Source organism: Carettochelys insculpta, chromosome 6 (genome assembly GCF_033958435.1).
Source record: "Carettochelys insculpta isolate YL-2023 chromosome 6, ASM3395843v1, whole genome shotgun sequence".
Lineage (NCBI taxonomy): Eukaryota > Metazoa > Chordata > Testudines > Carettochelyidae > Carettochelys > Carettochelys insculpta.
The window spans coordinates 31,823,469-31,844,016 of NC_134142.1; the positions used below are offsets into that span (position 1 = coordinate 31,823,469).

General features: G+C 40.9%; 1 protein-coding gene across 2 annotated transcripts in view; it reads left to right on the plus strand.

The window, feature by feature from the left end:
* The window catches only part of PPP4R3A (protein phosphatase 4 regulatory subunit 3A), a 73,922-nt gene extending 56,595 nt beyond the window's left edge, over positions 1 to 17,327 (plus strand). For both annotated transcript variants that reach the window (XM_074996628.1, XM_074996629.1), the window contains 8 exons: positions 442 to 573; positions 687 to 789; positions 2,068 to 2,226; positions 4,270 to 4,439; positions 7,027 to 7,169; positions 9,042 to 9,232; positions 11,768 to 11,985; positions 17,066 to 17,327. In XM_074996628.1, the coding sequence (XP_074852729.1) occupies positions 442 to 573; positions 687 to 789; positions 2,068 to 2,226; positions 4,270 to 4,439; positions 7,027 to 7,169; positions 9,042 to 9,232; positions 11,768 to 11,985; positions 17,066 to 17,179 (1,230 nt within the window). In that variant the 3' untranslated portion in view covers positions 17,180 to 17,327. The remainder of the gene's footprint in view (positions 1 to 441; positions 574 to 686; positions 790 to 2,067; positions 2,227 to 4,269; positions 4,440 to 7,026; positions 7,170 to 9,041; positions 9,233 to 11,767; positions 11,986 to 17,065) is intronic.
* The last annotated feature ends 3,221 nt before the right edge of the window (positions 17,328 to 20,548 follow it).

The following is a 20,548-nucleotide window of genomic DNA, read 5'->3' on the forward strand; positions in this document are numbered from 1 at the left end:
CCTTGCATTATATTTTTGAAAGGACGTTCAGGATAAATCTCATAATTTCAGAAAACAGATTCACTTGTGCACATCGTAAGTTCAATTCAAGAATTTTAACATGTACCTTCTCACTGTTTATGCTGCTTATTTTTTTGTGTGTTTTGAGTTCAGACTTGTCTGTTTTTATCCAACTTCATTTATCAACCATTCTAAGTTGTTCTAAAAGATTCTCATGGAAGATGTATAGTGTATGAGTATTAGTAATGAAACTAAAGTAGGTTTTCATGGGAGTATTTAAAAATACATTTCAAGGATCTATTTCTGGTAATTCTAAGTTTTGTCCTAAAATCTGTTGTTTAAAAAAAAACTTCAATTTTAAGCCAAAATTGACCTGACTGTCTATTTTAATTTTAGTTTTTCTTAAATAGTCTCTTCATTTGTATATTTTTTTCCTGTTAGGATATTTTGCTCATCAACCTCATCATAGAACACATGATTTGTGATACAGATCCTGAACTTGGAGGGGCAGTTCAACTCATGGGTCTGCTTCGTACTTTGGTTGATCCAGAAAACATGCTGGCCACTGCCAATGTAAGCGCATTCTTAAATTTGAGTATGGTTGGAGATTTTGTGTGTTAAAATGCTGTTGGTAATGTATGTTACTTTCATATTAAAATATTAATTATATATATATTATCCTTTAGAAAACTGAAAAGACAGAATTCCTGGGTTTCTTCTATAAACATTGTATGCATGTTCTCACAGCTCCCTTATTGGCCAATACAACAGAGGAGAAACCTAGCAAAGGTGAGACTACTGTCAATGTTGACTGTCACTCCCAAAGCTATTGAATGAAATGTAATACATAGAATATCTCTCAAAGAGTGTCTGGAACTCTGCATGATCAAAATGCAATATTTCAAAAGATAGTCTGTTCACTCGGGGCCAGTTGAAAACATTGGAAGTATGCTATACAGTTACTACTTTTAAAATGCATATATTCAGCAAAGAAAAATAAAATATAATGTCAAAGCAGCTTCCACAAAATTTGAAGTTACATTTTATTTTTCTTTGGCTCTCATGTGCAATTACAATAGCCTGTAACTCAACAATTTGAAAAACAAAGTTAGTTTTTGTATTTCTAGCAAAGAAATCTGAGTTTAAACTTTCTATTCCTCTCATGCTCTTTACCTTATATAGTAGGTCTTCGGTAATTTCATCTTGGATCTAGTGCTAGTTTGTAGTCTAGAAATCTTTTTTTAAATCGTATATGCCTTTTAACAAATTACTTTGAGCTAGGTCCACATTAGAAACTTTTCTGTTACAGTAGTGTCAGTTAGGGATATGACTTTTGGTATATCATTTCTATACAGGCAGAAACCCTAGTATAGATGCAGTTATATGAGTATATCAGTGTTTTTACCAGTATAGCTTATTTTGCTCACCAAACTGGTATAAGCTATCCTGGCAAAAACATCCTTTTGCTAATATAAGCTATATCTGCAGTATAGGAATGTTTGTATGTACAGCAATTCTCATAAAGCTTTTGGTGAAAACACCAATTTACTCAGGGATTGTATATTTGTTTTTAAAGGTCTATATGTAGCTTTCAGTTATTTACCTATACAGGTTGCACCTCCTAAAACTGGCGCACTCTGGTCCAGCAACATCCCTTGTCCGGCTGCTCCAGAGAGTTGGGACAGGAGGGCAAACTGCTGTCAGGCCCATGGGGAGGGAAGCAGGAAAGCACCACAGCCAGAGTGCTGGCTTCCCCCAGCAGGCACAGGACTGGGGCTGGAGTGTTGGGGACTGGTTGCAGTGGGGGGCCATGGTCATAGGGCCAGCAGGAGCCAGCCAGGGCATTAACCTTCCCTTGTCCAACAAAACACTTTGTTCATGACCACTGAGGCCCTGAGGGTGCCAGACCAGGGAGGTGCAGCCTGCACTAGTGTCAGGAGAGCAAAATGGCATTTTAGCATCTAATTATCTGATTGCATCTGCAAGTTTGGAGTCACTTTCTGAAAAGTAGGCCCTAAATATTTTTAAAATCCAAGTTCTTTTTAACATTTTGGTTTCTGATTATAGATGATTTTCAGACAGCCCAGCTCTTGGCATTAATATTGGAATTGCTAACATTCTGCGTAGAACATCATACGTATCACATCAAGAACTACATTATTAACAAGGATATCTTACGGAGAGTACTAGTTCTCATGGCCTCAAAGCATGCGTTCTTGGCATTATGTAAGTTTGAACGATAGAGAATAAACTATTAGTTGTGTTAAGATTAATACATGCTTTTATTTTACTGAAAAAACATTTACAGAAACATGACAGTTACCAGTTCTGTATAGAAATGTCACCTTTATAATTACATCAATATTTCTCATAGTAATTTGTGAATGTTACTCTGGAATGATGAAGCAAAATCAAATTGAAAGAGGCTGTATTAATTAAACTAGCAAATGGAATACTCAGTAGGTTTTAAATATTTGCTTTAGAAAAAAAGTCAAAAGTATTTTTAACTGGCCATCTGGTCCTCTTTGTATGATGTAAACTTTTAAAATACTGAAGACTTTAGCTGTTGGCACATGTTCACGTGCTGTGCTTGAGCTAGCATTAGAATGTAATAATAGCACATAGGTCAAGGTCAGCACTTTGGGGGCAACTGATACAGGGCATTAGTCTGCACCAGAGTGGCGTAAATTCTAGTGTGTTGCCCATTGATCGGCCTCTTTTGACCTTGATGGTATGTACTATCAGTGCTCTAGTGTGCATTAATGTAGTCCCCTTTCAAGCAGTATTGTTAACACACGAGAGAACTTAATGTGCACCATCGGGAGAAAATGATCATCTCATAAGCAGGTTTCTTATTCACTGGTTAGCATGTGACATTCTAGTGCACACAAGATGTAACATCCCTCTGGTGTGGATTAATGCATAGTATAGACCAGCATTTCCCAAAGCGTGGTCCGTGGCCCACTACTGGTCCTTGGAAAGAAATACCGGTCCTTAGAACATATACAAATTATTGCTATGTACTATTATTATTGTGAATAAATAAACAGTGGAAATTTATTTTCTATATTTTAAATATGCATTTATATTTTTGGGCTGCAAAAAAAGGTACTAAAAACAGGTCCCAACTATGTGAAGTTTGGGAAACTGGTATGGACAAACTTTTGTTGTGCTAATGACAGAACAGGTTGCACCTCCCTTATCTGGCATGCTCAGGACCCTACTGCTCCTGGACAAGATAATTTACTGCATGAGGGGAGGTGTAGGGCTTCTGCAGGCAGAAAGCCCTGCAGTCAGGCTGCTGCAGCTCCAGCCTGCGGCCTCTCTCCCCAGCCCAGGCTGCAATGGGTATCTATCCAGTCCCTGCCACCTGGGTGTCATGGAGCAGCTGGGGGCAACAGCTCCCAGTCCCGTGGCAGTCTCCTGGACCCTGCTGCTGTGGGGCAGGCAGGAGCTCCTGGCCCCTGCACACTGCTGCAGGACTGACAGAGGCTCCAGCCCCTGCATGCTACCACAGGACTGGTGGGATCTCTGATTCCTAGTCCTGAAGTGAATGCCTGCACCAGCTGCTACTTGTCTGGCAACATCCGTGGTCGGGCTGGATGAGGGATATTGCCGGAGGAGAGTATTCCAGATTTCAGAGGTGCAACCTGTTCATTCTGGAGAGAGAGCATCCCTGGGACTAAGTATCAGTGAGCTTTGCACTAGCATGTTAATAAAATTGATGTAATTGTCAATACTAATGGTGGAAAATTTCTGAACATCATTGGTAAGTTGAGTGACTAATTGAGCTGTTGTTAATACACGTTGAATCTCTAAAAACTGTGATTCTCTAGTCTGGCAACATCTATGATGCTGATGGACCATGGATTGTTCCGAGGCCAGAGATCCCTATTGAACAGGAATTGGAGGATCAGCAAGGACTGGCCAGGAGTCCAGCTGGGGCCAGGAGGGAGGCCAGCAACTGGAGTGGGGCAGGGATCCCACCTGGGGAGCATGGCCAGAGTGGGACCAACAGCAGTAGATCTTGGAGCAATAGCATGGCAGGCAGCTTGGCCAGGAATGACACCCTAGCTGGAGATGAGAGCAAGTTTGATTGGGGTGTAGGGCAGCTGGGGGTTTCAGCAACTGGAGCCGAGAGCAGTCCGTGCTGGATGGGGTAGCCAGCAACCAGGTTTGGTGGGTAGCTAGGGCTAGAAGAGAGCTTTTTTGTTTTTAAATGTAAAATTAAAAATTTTGGGCTTTTTAACAACCATTTCTCTGTTTCAGGTGCCCTTCGATTTAAAAGAAAGATAATTGGGTTGAAGGATGAATTTTACAACCGCTATATAATGAAAAGCTTTTTGTTTGAACCTGTGGTCAAAGCATTTCTCAGCAATGGATCCCGCTATAATCTCATGAACTCTGCTATAATAGAGATGTTTGAATTTATTAGGGTGGTGAGTACTGTCATATTAAACGAACAATTTATTTTTTATAATATAGCATGTATAGTTGGAGTTGAACAGACTTGAATTTTATACAATTATGGACACCCATTTAATTCTGGTGGTGTTTAAATGGGAGTATCTATCATGTGACCATTGGAAATTCATAGTTTAAGTGAAGTTTGGTACGTACCACTGTTTTAAAAACACTGACTTTGTGGTCTGAGCTACATTCAGTAGATATACGATGATGATATGGTCCTCCATTGTGCCCAGACTTGAAAATGCAATGTTTGTATAATTAAATCCAGAGTCAGTTTAACTCTTTTCTGAAACATACTGAAATATAGATGCAATTTGAAATTTTGTACATGGATACAGTTGTGAGCTTTGGATTGACTGTGGTAATTGTGCTTGAATAATATGGAGAAAAGTGTTAATCTACCTGATGATGTAAATGGCTCCCAAGATTTTCACCTGGGCAGTAAGCAACTAGTCAGATGCCTGTGATGTGGTTTCCCAAACCAGGGGGTGCACCCCCCAGGGGGGAGGGGTCATGAAGAAATTCCAGGAGGGATGCAAGGCAACCCAGTCTGCACTCCCGTCATTTCCCCTCACCCCAAGAAAGAACCAGCCCTTGCTTCTGGCTCGCAGCCCCTGTCTTTTTATGTGGGTGACCCAGTGCAACCACTATAAAAAGGAGGTAGCAGGCAAAGACCCACATGGAGCTGCCTTCTGCAAAGGTAAGTGGGTGTGGGTTGGTGTCTGGGGGGGGCGGGAGAAGGATGGGGTTTGATGGGGGCATGGGGTGCCTGGCTTGGGGGAAGGGGTAAGGGGGGCAGGGGGGCTGGTAGTGCCTGGCTTTGCGGGAGGGGTAGGGAGGGGCTTGGGTGAGTGGTTAGTGGGGTTTGAGCATCTGGCTCTGGCAGCATGGAGCTTGGGTGGCTGGCAGCCCATTCGGGGCAGCGCTGGTGCCCACGTGGCCAGGGCCATGTCCAGCATAAGGCTGGAACCAGTCTTTACAGCCTGTGGCTGGGCTGGTGTCAGCCCAGCGGGGGTCAAGGTTCAGCAGGAGGTAAGGGGACCCCAGGGCTGCACCTGGGGGAGCGGGGGAGAACTGGACAGGACTAAGACTCCGGCAGTTGGTGTGTGGCTTGGGGTGGCGCAGCTCCATTGAGTCACTGGCAGTTGGAGCTTGAGTTCCACCACGAAAAATGAAGGTACCACCACCTTCTTGCAGCATGGGGGGTAGGGGGAGTCCCACAGCTGTATGCCACAGCCAGTATGTAAGGAAGCACATGTGCTGTTTCCCTTCCCCAGACAGCTGGCGTGTTTCATGAAAAGCCATATCTGTTTGGGTAGGGGAAGAAGCGCATGCAGTTCCTGAAACCCCAGGCCTGGTGTGCAGCTGTGGCACCCCCCAGGTACCAGCTGAGCTGTCCCCTCTCCTCACCCAGACCCCCCCAAGTATGCTGCCCTGGCCCCCACCAGCACCCTGACTTATTTTTCTGTGGGTCAGTGACTGGTTCCCTGCCCCTCCCATAAATAAGTTTTTGTGTATATTTTAAATTACAAATTGAATTTTTTGTTAAAAGGGGAGTTGGATGGTCGTAAAGAAGAGGTGGGGGGGCATGAGGGATTCTCAAAAATCAAAGGGGAACATGATGCTGAAAAGTTTGGGAACCACTGGTCTAGAGAACTGTTTCCTCCATCTGCCACATCCACCCAGACTCTGGCAAGATGCTATCCCTCACTAAGATTCCTAAGAGGAGAGGGTGGCCTGATGTTGGGTTAGGGTGGTAGTCAAGAGCCACGTGAGTCATTTCCTTTAATAGTCTCTGGAAATTACTTGATAAATATAAAAGATCCTGGAGCTTTATTAATTTTCTGTGATGGGGATTCTCCCATTATATGGGGCCGCAGGGCAATGAAGGCTAGGGATGATCGTCATCATAATTGGTAGAACAGGTTCAATGGAGTCAAACTTCCGGAAGTAAAGAGACTGATATTGGTGTTTTGAAGCTGCAGAGCCAGAGGGCCCGGGCTTTTTACTGGTCCCTTGAAAGTTCTGTGGATTGGCATGTGAGCCAAAAGCTCCTTTTGTGAGGAAATAAATCACTCTTTCCCCTTTTTTCTTCTTTCTCACATAAAGATGTGTTTGTTTCCTTCTTTGTTTAGTAGTGTTTGGTTGTCGTCTTTCCCCCTCTCCAGAATAAAGGTATTGATATTAAAAATTGGCTTGTAAAAATGTGTAAATTGCTTTAGAGTCTTGTCTATTTAGAATTGTTTTAATTGGTTTTATATTGGCTTTGTAGACTTGTTTAAGCTTTTTAAGTTCAGAGGACTACATTAATGCAAAATTGTAACTGTTCTCTTATCAAATTAATCAGAAGTTAAGTACCAGGTTTCAGCTGCACTCTTATATACGATGTTTTTAAATGAATAAATTAGTATGGTGTTATCCTGGAGGCATTTTCTGAATATTGCATTTCTTCTATATCTTTGTGACATCATGTTGGATCTTTTATTGTAATAATAAAAGTAGTTGTTTTGAAGAATTAAAAAGTCACTTTTGTTTTTTATTATACTTTTCATATAGGAAGATATAAAATCTTTAACAGCTCACGTAATTGAAAATTACTGGAAAGCACTGGAAGATGTAGATTATGTGCAGACATTCAAAGGATTGAAACTACGATTTGAACAACAAAGGGAAAGACAAGATAATCCCAAACTTGACAGGTAAATATACATGTAAATCTGTTCATTAAATCATGATAAATTGTCTTTGAGGATATAGGTGTGTGGGTATAGGCCCCAGAAGGAGGCAGAAATAATTCAGACCCTTTGCTGTTTACAGTTCAGGTCTTCCTGAACAGATCTGGTTAACAGTGTAATTTCCAGATGTGTGTTGCTCAAACACTTGGTCAGTGCTGAACTGATATCCCTTCTGAAGTCTGCGTCTAAGTTTGCAATATTTCTCTGTTCTAACTTCCAATAGGTTATAGTAACTGGAGGTAATATCTGAAGCTCATTCACTTGAAAATTAAGATTTTTTCAGCAGTATCCAACAGATTTTTCTATCCTGGCTTATCTCCTGAATTTTTTTTCATAAAATTATATATGAAAATCATTTTTCGTTTAGTAAGTTCTGGTGCTACATCTTAAGATGATTCATATTTCACATCACTGAGAAATTTAGTTGCCAGAGAAATTCATAGTGAGCACTTCATTTTGTCACACTGCATATCAAAAAGTAAAAGATAATCCTCTTAGGCTATCGTACTCACATGCTATAAACAGTATGATACATGATTTCTGGCATGCTTTTTCCTACCTTACTTTGAAGTTACACAAGGATGCTTCTGTTCCTTTTAGGGCTTGCATCTGTTTTTGCAGGCAAATATTTTCTACCATATTCTCATTAAATAAAATTAGCTATACAGATGAGTCAATGTTCTCATCTAAATAAACGTTTGCAGATTCAGGATGAGTATTTTGAATACATTCTTTGTGTTTGAACACTGTGAGAACAAATTTGAATAAAATTATGCGTGTTATCCATTCCAGAAGTTTAACATTTAGAGAGAGTTGACAACTCTTATTCATAAAAAAAAGACATTCTAGCAGGAGTGTCCAGAACTCCCTTCCCCTGCCTATGTTCCTTAAATCTGGCAGCCCCACTGCACCTTATTAAGCACCACATATGCATTCAGGACTCCAGCAGGGGAGGGATGACTCACCCCCAGCTCTGGACATGCTGCAGCCAGTGACGAGGTGCTCTGCCCCCAACCCAGCTGAGCGTTTGAATTGCTGCAGCCAGGTAAGAGGTGCTTATCATGCAGCCTTAGCCCTGGAGCCTTTGTGGTATGGAAGGGCACCTCTCCCCCTGCACCCAGGTGCTGCTGTGGCGGGAGAGAGCTGCTCTCCCCACACTGTAACCGTGAGGTAGCCTGCACCCCAAACATCTCATCCCCAGCCCTGAGCCCCTCCTCTGACATTCATAAGCCCTCAGCATCACCTCTGCCACATGTATTTTGTTGTATGCACTGTTTTCCCCCAATAGCTCCATATTGGTGCACATAAGAAAATTCATTCCACACGTGGGGAAAATTAGAGAGAACACTGAGGCTTATATTTTCTTTCCCGCCCTCCATCACTTACTGGTCCTCCCCCACATGTATTTGGGAGGCACTTCATCTCTATATCTCTTGCTTTCTGTGTATGTATGTGTGTGTGTACAACTGAGGCTGGTCAGGTGTCTTGTCCATGGTTTATTTTGGCACGTAAGGATTAGTGTTCTGGCAGTGCTCTGTAATTTTACTAGTACAATTAGTGCATTTTATTTAAAAACACAAAGGCTGTTTCTTAATTTAGGATTTACAGTTCCTGCAGAGAGTGGGGAGGGGTGTGTGTGTGTGTGTGTGTGTGTGTGCGCGCGCACGCTCCATTGTGTGAATGTGAGGTTTAAAACTTCATTTGTTGGATCACTTAATGTAATTCACATAAAGTAAATAAAGTTAAAATATTGTTCTATTTAATATTATTTTTGTTTGTAAACTCCAAATTGTGTGACACTTGGGTCTCAAAATTCTTATAATTTTTGTTCCACAGTATGCGTAGCATCTTGAGAAACCATAGATACCGGAGAGATGCAAGAACCCTAGAAGATGAGGAGGAAATGTGGTTTAATAGTGATGATGACGATATGGAAGATGGTGAAGCAGTAGTACCCCCCTCTGACAAAACTAAAAATGAAGATGACATTATGGACCCTATAAGTAAATTCATGGAAAGAAAAAAATGTAAGTGTTAGGGAGGAAATGACCATGTATCTAGTTGAAATTAAAGACTTAGCTTATATTTTGAGTAGAAGAAAAAAAGCAGTCGTGGCACTTTAAAGACTAGCAAAATAATTTATTAGGTGATGAGCTTTCATGGGACAGACCCACTTTTTCAGATCATAGCCATACCAGAACAGACTCAATAGATAAAGCACAGAGGTCCAAAAATTATCAAGGTTGACAAATCAGAAGGGGGGTGGGGTGCATGGGCATGAGGTGGGGAAGTTAAGATTTAGATAAACATCAAAGTATGTAGAAGAGCCCTTATGATGGGTCAGATAATTGCTGTCCCTGTTCAAACCACATGTTAATGTGTCAAATTTTGAATATGAATGTTCTGAGGATACCTCTGTAGACGGTTGTTAAAGTCCCTTTTTAGCAGAACACAAACTTTCAAATCTTTAACAGAATGGCCCACTCTATTAAAGTGCTGACTGACAGGTTTTGTGCATTTGGAGATTTTTGATGTCTATTCTGTGTCCATTCATTCTTTGTCGAAGGGTATTTTTGGTCTGTCCTCTATATACAATATACAATGTGTGGGCATTGGTGGCATATGATATTAGTTGAGGAGCAGGAGAATGTGCCCCTGATTCTGTAATTAATGTGGTTAAGTCCAGTGATGTTATCTCCAGAATAGACGTGGAAAAAGTTGACACAAGGGTTTGGTGCAAAGAAAAGTTCCAAGATTAGTAGTATTGTGGTATAGCCTGTCCTTATTAGTGAGAATCCTCATAAGGCTGGGAGGTTGTCTGTAGGAAAGAACAGGCCTGTCACCTAGGGCCTTCTGAAGTGTAGCATCATGATTTGAGATAGATTGTAGGTATTAAATGATGCATTGCAGGGGTTTGAGTTGGGGGCTGTACGTAATGACAAGTGATGTTCTGTTGTTGGCTGTTTTGGGCCTGTCTGGAAGTAGTTGGTTTCTGGATATTTGTCTGGCCTTGTCAATTTTGTTTTTTAACTTCTGGTGGTTTATGAATTCAGGTTTATGAATGTTTGGTAGAAATCTTGTAGTTTTTGGTCTCTGTCAGTAGGATCAGAGGAGATGCAATTTTATCTTAGGGCTTGACTGTAAACGATGGATCATGTTGTGTATGCAGGATGGAAGCTAGAAGCAGGCCACGTTCCAGAAGGCCACAGGTGACAGGCCTGTTCTTTCCTATAGACAACCTCCAAAACTTATGAGTGTTCTCACTAGCAATCACAGGCTCTACCACAATAATACTAATCCTGGAACTTTTCCTTGCAACAAACCCCATTGCCAACTTTGTACACACATCTATTTTGGAGATAACATCACTGGACCTAATCATGTTAATTACAGAATCACGGGCACGTTCTCCTGTTCCTCAGCTAACATCATATATGCTATCATATGCCCACAATGCCCACACACCATGTATATAGGACAGACTGAAAACAGTCTTTGACAAAGAATGAATGGACATAGAACAGACATCAAAAATCTCCAAATACACAAACCTGTCTTCCAGCACTTTAATGGAGTGGGCCATTCCGTTAAAGATCTGAAAGTTGTGTTCTACTGAAAAGGGACTTTAACAACTGTCTACAGAGGGAATGCTCAGAACTAATATTCATATTCAAATTTGACACACAAGCACATGGTTTGAACAGGGACAGCCATTGCCTGACCCATTATACGGACTTCTACATATTTTGGTGTTTTATCTAACTCTTAACTTGTGTGTGCACGTGTGCGCGCTTGCAGACACACACATACACTCTGTCCCTCTGCTCTTCTGGTTTGCCAACCCTGATAACAATTTTTTCTGAATTGTCAAACTTGATAACAATTTTTGGACCTCTGTACTTTATATATTGATCCTGGTCTGGTAAGGCTATGATCTGAAAAAGTTGGTCTGTCCCACGAAAGCTCATCACCTAATAAATAAATAAATGATTTTGTTAGTCTTTAAAGTGCTACAGGACTGCTTTTTTGTTTTGGTAGAATACAGACTCATAAGCCTATCTCTCTGTCAATATTTTGAGTAGGTATTAGTTCTACCATAATAAAGTGTTTGCCTGTTTTTCATGTAATGCCTTATTTTTTTAGTTTCTGAACTTGCTGTATGGAACTGAACTCAACCATGTTTATTAGTATCTATTTTAAAGGCATAGAAGTGCAAGATAATGTTCTCTTAATGAATTTGCCTGTTTTTCTTGAAGCGCTGAAATAAAAAATCTGAGCTATGTAAAAGTTATCTGTACACTATTTACTTAATGTATATCTAGTCAGCTTGTTTGTACATTCAAAAATATTAGCACTGAAATAGTACACCAGTGAGGTTGCAGAGGATGCTAGGTATTATAGTAATGCAAATTAGTATTAAGAACACTTTTATATTGTTCCATCAAGATACAAGTGCAGTCAGATGCAACTTTTGTATTAAAATAGTAAACTTCTGCTCCCCTCCCTCCCCACTGACTTCTGTAAATAAATGTGTCAATCAAAAGTATACTTCTTTTCTGCAGTGAAAGAGAGTGAAGAAAAGGAGGTCCTTCTGAAAACTAATCTTTCAGGTCGTCAGAGCCCAAGTTTCAAACTTTCCTTCTCTAGTGGTACAAAAACTAACATTACCAGCCAGTCATCTGCAAGTAACTTGTCTGGCTCTCCAGGATCACCAGGATCACCAGGATCACCGGGATCAGTTTCTAAAAGCACATCTCAGATGGCAGCTATTACTACCAAGGTATTTTTCAGCTACCTTTGGTGAATAATTGTTGTTGTAGTAGCAAATTGAGCCCCTATGATTACCAACATAAATTTGAGTTCTTTCCAGTAGTTCAAGTATGAGCTCATTTTGGTAAAGTCCTTTACAATCTTCCTGGTGTCTAACACTTTTGAAGAGCCTTGACCTAATATAAACAAAAGAGTATTTTTAATCATTTCATGCACAACTTATGCACAATTCTTTTTTAAAAAGAAATCTAAAGTATGAAGTATTTAACATATTCTCCGTTTAGGGGCAACTCGGGGTGAGAGGCGTGATGGGGCATATGCCCCACAAATGCCAAGGGTCCCATGCTTAAGGGGTCAGCCAGCAGCCAGTGGGGCCTGCCAATGAAATTGACTGCCCTGGCAGGCCTGGGGGATTGGCCGGGGGGTCCAGTGCTAGCAGCAGGGGTCCTCCCCCACCCCCTGCACTCAGCACTGCTACGGCTCACTCTGCTCCCTTTTCATGTTGTTTTGGGGGGCGGGAGAGGACAGCCCTTGCACTCACTGCCAGGAAGTGGAGTAATGGGTTGAGGGAGAAGTGTGAGCTGGGGCCATGGTTGCTTCTCTTCACTCACTGCTGCGATATACCCATGGCCCCATTAATCTCCTGTGCCACATCAGCTGGGGGAAGGAGGTAGAGGGGGAGTAGGGCAAGGGCAGGGAGAGGTGGGACCTGGATTGGAGGGGGGTTGTAGTCCCCACCCCACCAGTTGCCCTTGCTCCATTTTCATTTACTTTTCTTGTAAAATATATAAAAATTCACTGGACTGCATGGGAATATTGGTGGGCAGAAGTCATTTGCTGTTGAAAGATTTAATGGAACTATTACCTAATTTTGCGGCACACCGCCATATGTGCCTAGTAGTAAGTCATACAGCAGTGTCCAGAAATCTTATTAACTGTGGCCATATAGTCTTGGGAACAGTTGCTCTATGCCCCAACACGTGATTATTAAATCTTGCTTTGAAATTTTTTTACTGGCTATCAATTTTCAGGTGTGGAACAAATAAAAAAAAAATTCATTAAAAAGGAGACTTGAAAGTCCAATGCTGCATTTGTAAAGGAAGTTAACTATATTTTGTCATAAAATTATATTAACTGAACTTGTGTATTATCAAGCTCAGTTTTCATAGTGGGAAAATAATATATTGAGAACAGAACTTCATGTTAATACAGAACTAAGAAAACCTACACTACAGGTTGCATCTCTCAAATCTGGGACTCTCTCATCTCACTGGACCACTGATGTTTCAGGACAAGAGAGTACCTGACCGGGCTGTTGAAGGAGCCCTGCTTGGAGGCCCCCTCCAATCCCTCTTTCCCTTCACCCCACCCCTCTCACCTCGAGGCACCGTGGAGCCTGGGAGCCCCCACGTCCCCTGTGTCATGGCAGCACAGGAACAAAAGCCCCATGCCTTGCAGGCTGGGAGCTGATGGGCATTGGAGCTAGAGTCTCTCCGTGGTTGGAGAGAGGGGCTGGAGCCCTGTCTGGGGCCACAACAGTCCCAGGAGCTTAGAGCTGTCTGGGGACAGAAGCCCTGGACCAACCCTGGTCTAGCAAATTCTCTTGTTTGGGACCTGTCAGGTCCTGACCGTGCCAAACAAGGGACGTGCAAGCTGGAAATTCCCTTTTTTTTTTTTTTAGTGTGGTTGCTTCTACTCCACCTCCATATCATTTTTATTCTCCCTTATGAAAAAAAATGTTTCTACTAGTCATAGTACACTTGCAGGTGAGAATCCTTGTTGAAAAGACTAATGTGAGATTCCCTTTTAAAATGTGTAGTTCAAGTTCTTCTGTAGGTAGCAGATTTGTTCTACCCATGGTCAGGCATTTGTGGAATTTAGCTCTGTCTCAGGCTAAGTCTGTACTAGGGAAATGTCAATTTTAGATAAGCAATTTTATCTACGACTGTTGCATAGCTAGAATTGACTTATCAGAAATCCAGCTTATTTTCCTGGTATAGACCTATCCCTGAGGTCTGCAACCAAAATAGTGAGAAGAAACGTTTTTTTCAGATTCAGTTATAAAATCCATGCTTCAGGAGCTGCAATTCATGTGACTATGAGACAGTCATTAATAAATAACATCAAACCATACTTTTTGTAACCCTGTTTTAAGAACAGCGTGCACACAATGATTTGTATTAGTTAGAAAGTTTAACTTTACCCCTGGATTGGAGAGCAAATGAAGACAGAGAAAATGCTGCACCTGGGCATAGGCTCTTAAGTAGGAAGGAACAATACTTGCATCAGCCCTCCATCCCCCTCATTCTCAGGCGCTATCTCCCCCTTGGCCTGCAAATGTGCCCCCTGTATCCAGGCTTTACCCACCTCGGCCCCCAAATCTGCCCCCTTATCCCCAAACTTTACTCCCCATACCACAAACCTGTCCCCTGCCATCCCCAGGCTTATCCCTTCTTAGCCTCAAACCACCCCCACATTCCTAGTATTAAACCACCTTGGCCGACAAGCTCCTCCAGCTTCTTCTCTGTGGCCACCACCATCTTAGTGGTGCTGCAAGGCTTCAGCAGGGTAGACTCGGCCACCCCCCCACCCGCCCAGCTCTCTTGCAGACTTAGCACTTCCCCCAACCTGCAGTGTGGGAGGCTCCCTGCTGCCACTGAAATAATGGAACTAAATGTAATTGATTTAATGGCCAGATCCGCCCTGCCAGCCATTAAACCAATAAAATTTAGTTCCCTTATTTCAGCAGCGGAAGGGCAGGGAGCTGCAAGCTGAGTCCGTGGTGGCAGCGCCCAGACAGCAAATGGCTACTTAAAGAGCCACATGCCACTCCAGAGCTGTAGGTTGCCAATCCCTGACCAGCTTCTGGTACGCTTAGGTTGACCTCCCTTACTCCATGCGATAGCATGGAATGTAGGTGTCGACTCTTGACCCCAGAGAGATCAATTTTGTGTATCTTTACCAAAGGCACAAAATTGAACTCCAGAAGGTAGATGCTGACTGTGTTGATCTTCCCAGAAGCATAGATGTACCCTCAAGCAGATTCCCCTATCCAAGTTGGAGGCTTTTGTTCCCTCACCAGCATCTGGTAGCTCTGCTGCTGTCAGTAACAGCAGAGCAGAGTTAGAGATTGGACACCTTTACAATGTTCCCTATATTAAGTGTAATTAGATGTCATTAAAACATGAACAGAGGTGACTGTAAATCTCTCCATCCTTCTGCGTGCGTGGATCACTGAATACGTGGAGGAAGATGGGAGAGTTGGATGTTGCCCCAAAGGAAGCTATTGTGTTCTGGAATGACAGGTCTCCTGCATGTAGAAAACTCCCCTTTATGTATTCAGGGAAATGATACTGCCGTTGGGTTTTTGGTATTCTGTACACTTAGCTTTTGGTTTTTGCAATAGAAGCGGTATTATCTGAGGAACTGAGGGTGTTTGTCAGTCAAAATAGTCAGATTTTTGGGTATGGATTATCCACACTGGCCCCACTGCAGTCTACAGTGGCTGGGCAGCCAGCCCCTGGTGACACTTGTGCCAGCCCCAACTGGGCAGCAGGCCACAGCCCCCAACCCTGCTGCCTCCAGCCCTATGGTCCCAGCTGCCACCGGTGCTGGCCAGAAAGATGGCCCTGTGGCACTAGCTGGGCAGCTGGCCACCCCAGTCCCACAGCAATTGGCACCTGCCCCACTGGAACAGGTGCCGGTTAATTGAGCATGCCAGTTATTCTAATTCTGGATAAACCCAGCTCTTACAATAATTCTTTTAAGCTAAAAAGCCAAATCAAAATTGAACCTTAACTGCAATATTTAGTTTGATGGTTTCCTGACCCTGAAAACCCATCTTTCTCCGTCCCACTCTTTTTCCCCAAGCAGTAAATCTAGTTGCGTAGTCTTGCATGTTATATTTTTACTGTTTTAAATATCAGCTGTTCCACAGTACTAGGAAAAGCTATGTTTACACTATTATTGTTCAGTGTGTTGAGTTATCTGTGACCAAAGCCACTGTTGTACTATATCGTGCAAGGTATCATCCTAGTTTAATGTAATAGTCTGTCTATGAATTCTGAACATTTTGCTTTAAATGTGCTGTAGTTTATTCTTTTATATGCTAATTAGAAATAACATTGGAATTAAGTTTTCTAGTAACATTTATTAGCTCACATTATTTTATACTGATAATACATAAAACATCAGGCTGTATAACATGCTATCGTATATAGGGAGTATATAGAGTATACATGGTGGATTTATGCGTCAATATGCAATGTCCAGAATCGTCTAAAGTTAGTCACCTAAACAAAGTGCTTGATCTTCAGAGGTGTTTGATGCCACAGCACTTAATAGTCAGATGTTGAATAAATTCCAGAAATTTGAAAACATCTTAATAAGTGGGAATTGTGGGTGTTCATCACTGCCTGAGATCAAGTCACTTATTTTGGTGCCAAAATATGGATCTAGATTTATGTACAATTGGAATGTAGAATAAGACTGTTTTGGTCAGTATATGCAATATAGATTAATTAATGTTTCTAGAGATGCTTCTCATTTTGAATTTCCTAAAATTGTTTAAATTTTGTAATCTTCATTATATTAATACTTATTTTGCACATAATAAACATTTAAAATTACTATTGCTACTTAGTGTAGTAGTGTTAGTGAAAGAGACCATATTATAAAATTATCTTAATTGATAATTCAATTTGAAGGATGTTCCATATTGTCTCTGAAGTTCTGCCAGATCGCTCATTGCTGCAGTCCAGTCAACTATATTAGGTAAAGGAAATTTCCATCTTTGTACAGATAGAGCTGCAATGACAATTTTCTACTAAGTAGTTTTAATTTTCTTTAATTTTTACCCAAATTATCCCCATAGGTAGGAGTGTATAGAGGGGTAGGACTCTATTTGGACTTTTGTACTTAGCATTTCCAAAAGACTACTTTTGTGCATGTTGGAGATTTTTTTTTATTATTACCATTTTAATAAAACTTCAGACTTATCTATATTTTTGTGGTAATATTTTCTGAAATCTCTGGGATTGAGCAGTAGTTGATTATTTTGAGTGTGATTTATTATTTGTGTTTCTTGACAGGGAGGCCTAGTAGGGCTTGTAGATTATCCTGATGATGATGAAGAGGACGATGAAGATGAAGATAAAGAAGAAACTCTACCTTTGTCAAAGAAAGCAAAACTTGAGTCATCATAATGGCTCCCAGCATCAGTTCCAGTTGGGGAAGGAAAAAACAAACTGCTAATTTTTCAAATTAAAAATAATATACAACAAAGCAGCAATCTTTTGTGAATTACTGTGTGAGACACAGATCAACCTATACAAATGGATTTCTGCTAATCAAGTGCCAATTCAAAGGAGCAGAAGAAGGGGAAAATACTACATTTAAGGGGAAGACTTATGCCTTTGAGCTCTCCAGCTTGGACCACACATTGCCCTTTTCTCAGGGAAGGAAATGGAAAAAATAAAAAAGCCAACGGGGCAGGAGTTTTGTTTGTGGAACTCTGGATTGGCTGGTCAGTTACTACAATCAGAATATGCTTTCTTGGACAATGTGAGACTTTTGAAGAAAAGGCTGTCTTGCCATACTTCACTAAGAATGCCAGCAGTTTCTTTGTATAAAGAGACCTGCCTTTCAAATCATACATTCTGAACATTTTAGTCAAGCTGCAGCAGGTTTTAAAAACCTCTATGGGGGAAGGCCTGAATATAAAAGTTTCCTCTTTTTTTATCTGTTCCCTTTTGCCCTTTAAACTGCAGAATTTTTTTTGGAGGCAGGGGATTTGTTTGTCCCTTCTTGATTAAAGATTGAGTGGAATTCTAGATGTGGTCACTTTTTGTGTCATAATTTTATTTTATTTTATTTTATTTTATTTTGCCCCCTGAGTGTATGCTTAGTTGTTGAGTATATATTTGGGACCATTAAAATTTTTTTGATGTAATATAATCTCACTGTTGTGCTGGTACCTGTTTCACCCTGTGTAATTTTGTTCTGCATCACAAATCTTAAATATGTGTAGGATTTTATGGAAGATGGTATAGTTTTTATTGGAAAAAAATGATTCTTGCCACAATGTGCATACAAGAGCAATACTATTTTGTGACTAAATATTTTATATTAAACTTTACATCAGCAACTGTCTTGAGAAACGATTTCAGGGAAATAGGGTGGAATTTAAAAAAAAAAAAAAGTTGAAGAAACCTATAAAGATGAAATTAGTATTCCAAAGAGATTTTGAAATATAACTGAGAACAGTGAAGATATACATGCGAATTAAAATGGATGATTTAGGAATACCAATATATTGACACATTTGACTTATGAAAATAAAAAAAGAAAATTAAGGTGAAGGAAAATCTGTATTAGTGGTATTTTTTCAACCTCTGGCTCCCTTTGGAATACCAGTTTTAATGTTGTTATAATGACGGTTCCAGGATTATTCATTTACCAGAATACCATCTATTGAGATCCCTTCTTATACTGACCGGAAGACAGACAATGAACTTCTAATGTAACTTAATGACCATACCTGTTTTCCAAAAGCTGATAAATCTCAATTCTTAAGTAAATCTGAATGCTGCATACTACCTCCTTAGTTTCTTTTTCAAATGTAGACTTCATTAAGTAGAGAGATGTACTTTCAATAAGTAGCAAAATAATAAGAGTGTCTTGTTAGGTAGAAATTAGTTTCACTCTTTTCCAAGCGAAAGATGTCTGCTTAATGACTGATTGATTGCTCTCTGCTTATTTACACTGACGGACTGTCACAAGTACACACATACCATTTTATAGTTGGATAATAGTGGATGGGGCTCGAGGGTTTCACCATAAATAGCAGCTTAGCTTTTAGTGTCTGCAGGTAGACTGTTGCATGGGAATTGATATGTTGCCTGTAAGGTGTCTACAAAAATTGCTTTTCAGATTGTGTACTAGTTGTCAGTATCAAAGCATTTTAGCTTCCTATTTATTAATGCTTATATAATTGCGGCACTTCCAGATTTAAAATATAAAACAGAAGGGAAAAATGTTGCTGTAGCATAAAATGAGTTAACTATCTTTTTTTCAAGTTATTTCTGACATCAGTTCTTCACTTCCATTGTTGCTTTATAAGTTCTATTCATAGAGCATGATTTTGTCATGCCAGGTTACTGTCCAGTCCACTGTCACCTCTGCCATGCAATCTAGGGTGCCTTTCAGTTCCTTGCTTGACATAGCTCCCACGTGGGCCTCTCACATATAGCACTTGAGCTTGCAAGCTTCACCTGAATTGCTTGTTTGTAACTGCAGCCTTCCAGCCACACTTGGGTTACCCTTTGGCTATTTCTAGACTCATGTGATACTGCAAAATGACTGCAACACAACCCCATTCCCAGATTTTCTCACAGAATTATGTATTCTGTTCCTTGCCTAGACCTATTCTGGACACTATGACTACGTCTGCACCAGCCAAAAACTTTGAAATAGCCACGCAAATGGCCATTTCGAAGTTTACTAATGAAGCGCTGAAATACATATTCAGCGCCTCATTAGTATGCGGGCGGCCGCAGCCCTTTGAAATTGATGTGGCTCGCCACCACGCGGCTCGTCCAGACCGGGCTCCTTTTCGGAAGGACCCCAGCTACTTCGAAGTTCCCTTATTCCTATCTGCGCATAGAAGTAAGGGGACTTTGAAGTAGCTGGGGTCCTTTTGAAAAGGAGCCCGGTCTGGACAAGCCGCCTCAATTTCGAAGTGCCGCGGCTGCCCGCATGCTAATGAGGCACTGAATATGTATTTCAGTGCTTCATTAGTAAACTTCGAAATGGCCATTTGGAAGTTTTTGGCTAGTGTAGACACTGCCTATAGGTATTTTAAAGAAACATGACAGTTTGTTTTCAAATAGTTATTCAGACAGTTTAAACACTGTTTAACTAATCCAATGTAAAATAAATATGAGCACAAGCAAAACTGAAAAGCTAGATTTGGACAAATAAAAGTGGCAAATAGAGATGAGACTGAAGGAGCAGGAAGCTCCATCTGTTGAACACTGGGAGCTGAGGGAGAGAAGCAGCTGGCCCTAAACAAGCCATGGACCTGAATGTAAAACAAAAATCATTCATGCAACAAGCCCTAGAAGCTAGCAAGCCAAAAGAAAAGAGAAACAATTGCTGTGTATCTGAAGAAACAGAGGCCCAAGAAAATGAGGAATAGAAATATAAAATGGATATGATAGGAGGGAGAAAAGGGGGATAAATCCCAGAGTCACCAGTCTCTACCTTGATTCAAGGAACTATCAGTTTGGACAAACTGTGTTTTGCATACTGAGAATGAGACAGCATTGAAGAAAGCCTTACCAGTTTTGAAAAGCATGGTTAAAAGGCACCCAAGGTTGCACGGCAGGAGTGACACAGCTGTTCATTAGTCTGGATTGTACTCTGACATGTCACAAAATAGTGTTTTGTAAAATTACAGTTATCAGTGAATTTTATGCTAATGAAAGGTGTTAGGTACTACTACTAATTAACCCTTACACTCTGCATGGAGCATAGGTCATCTATAAGTCTCTTCCACCTCATTCTATTTTGGG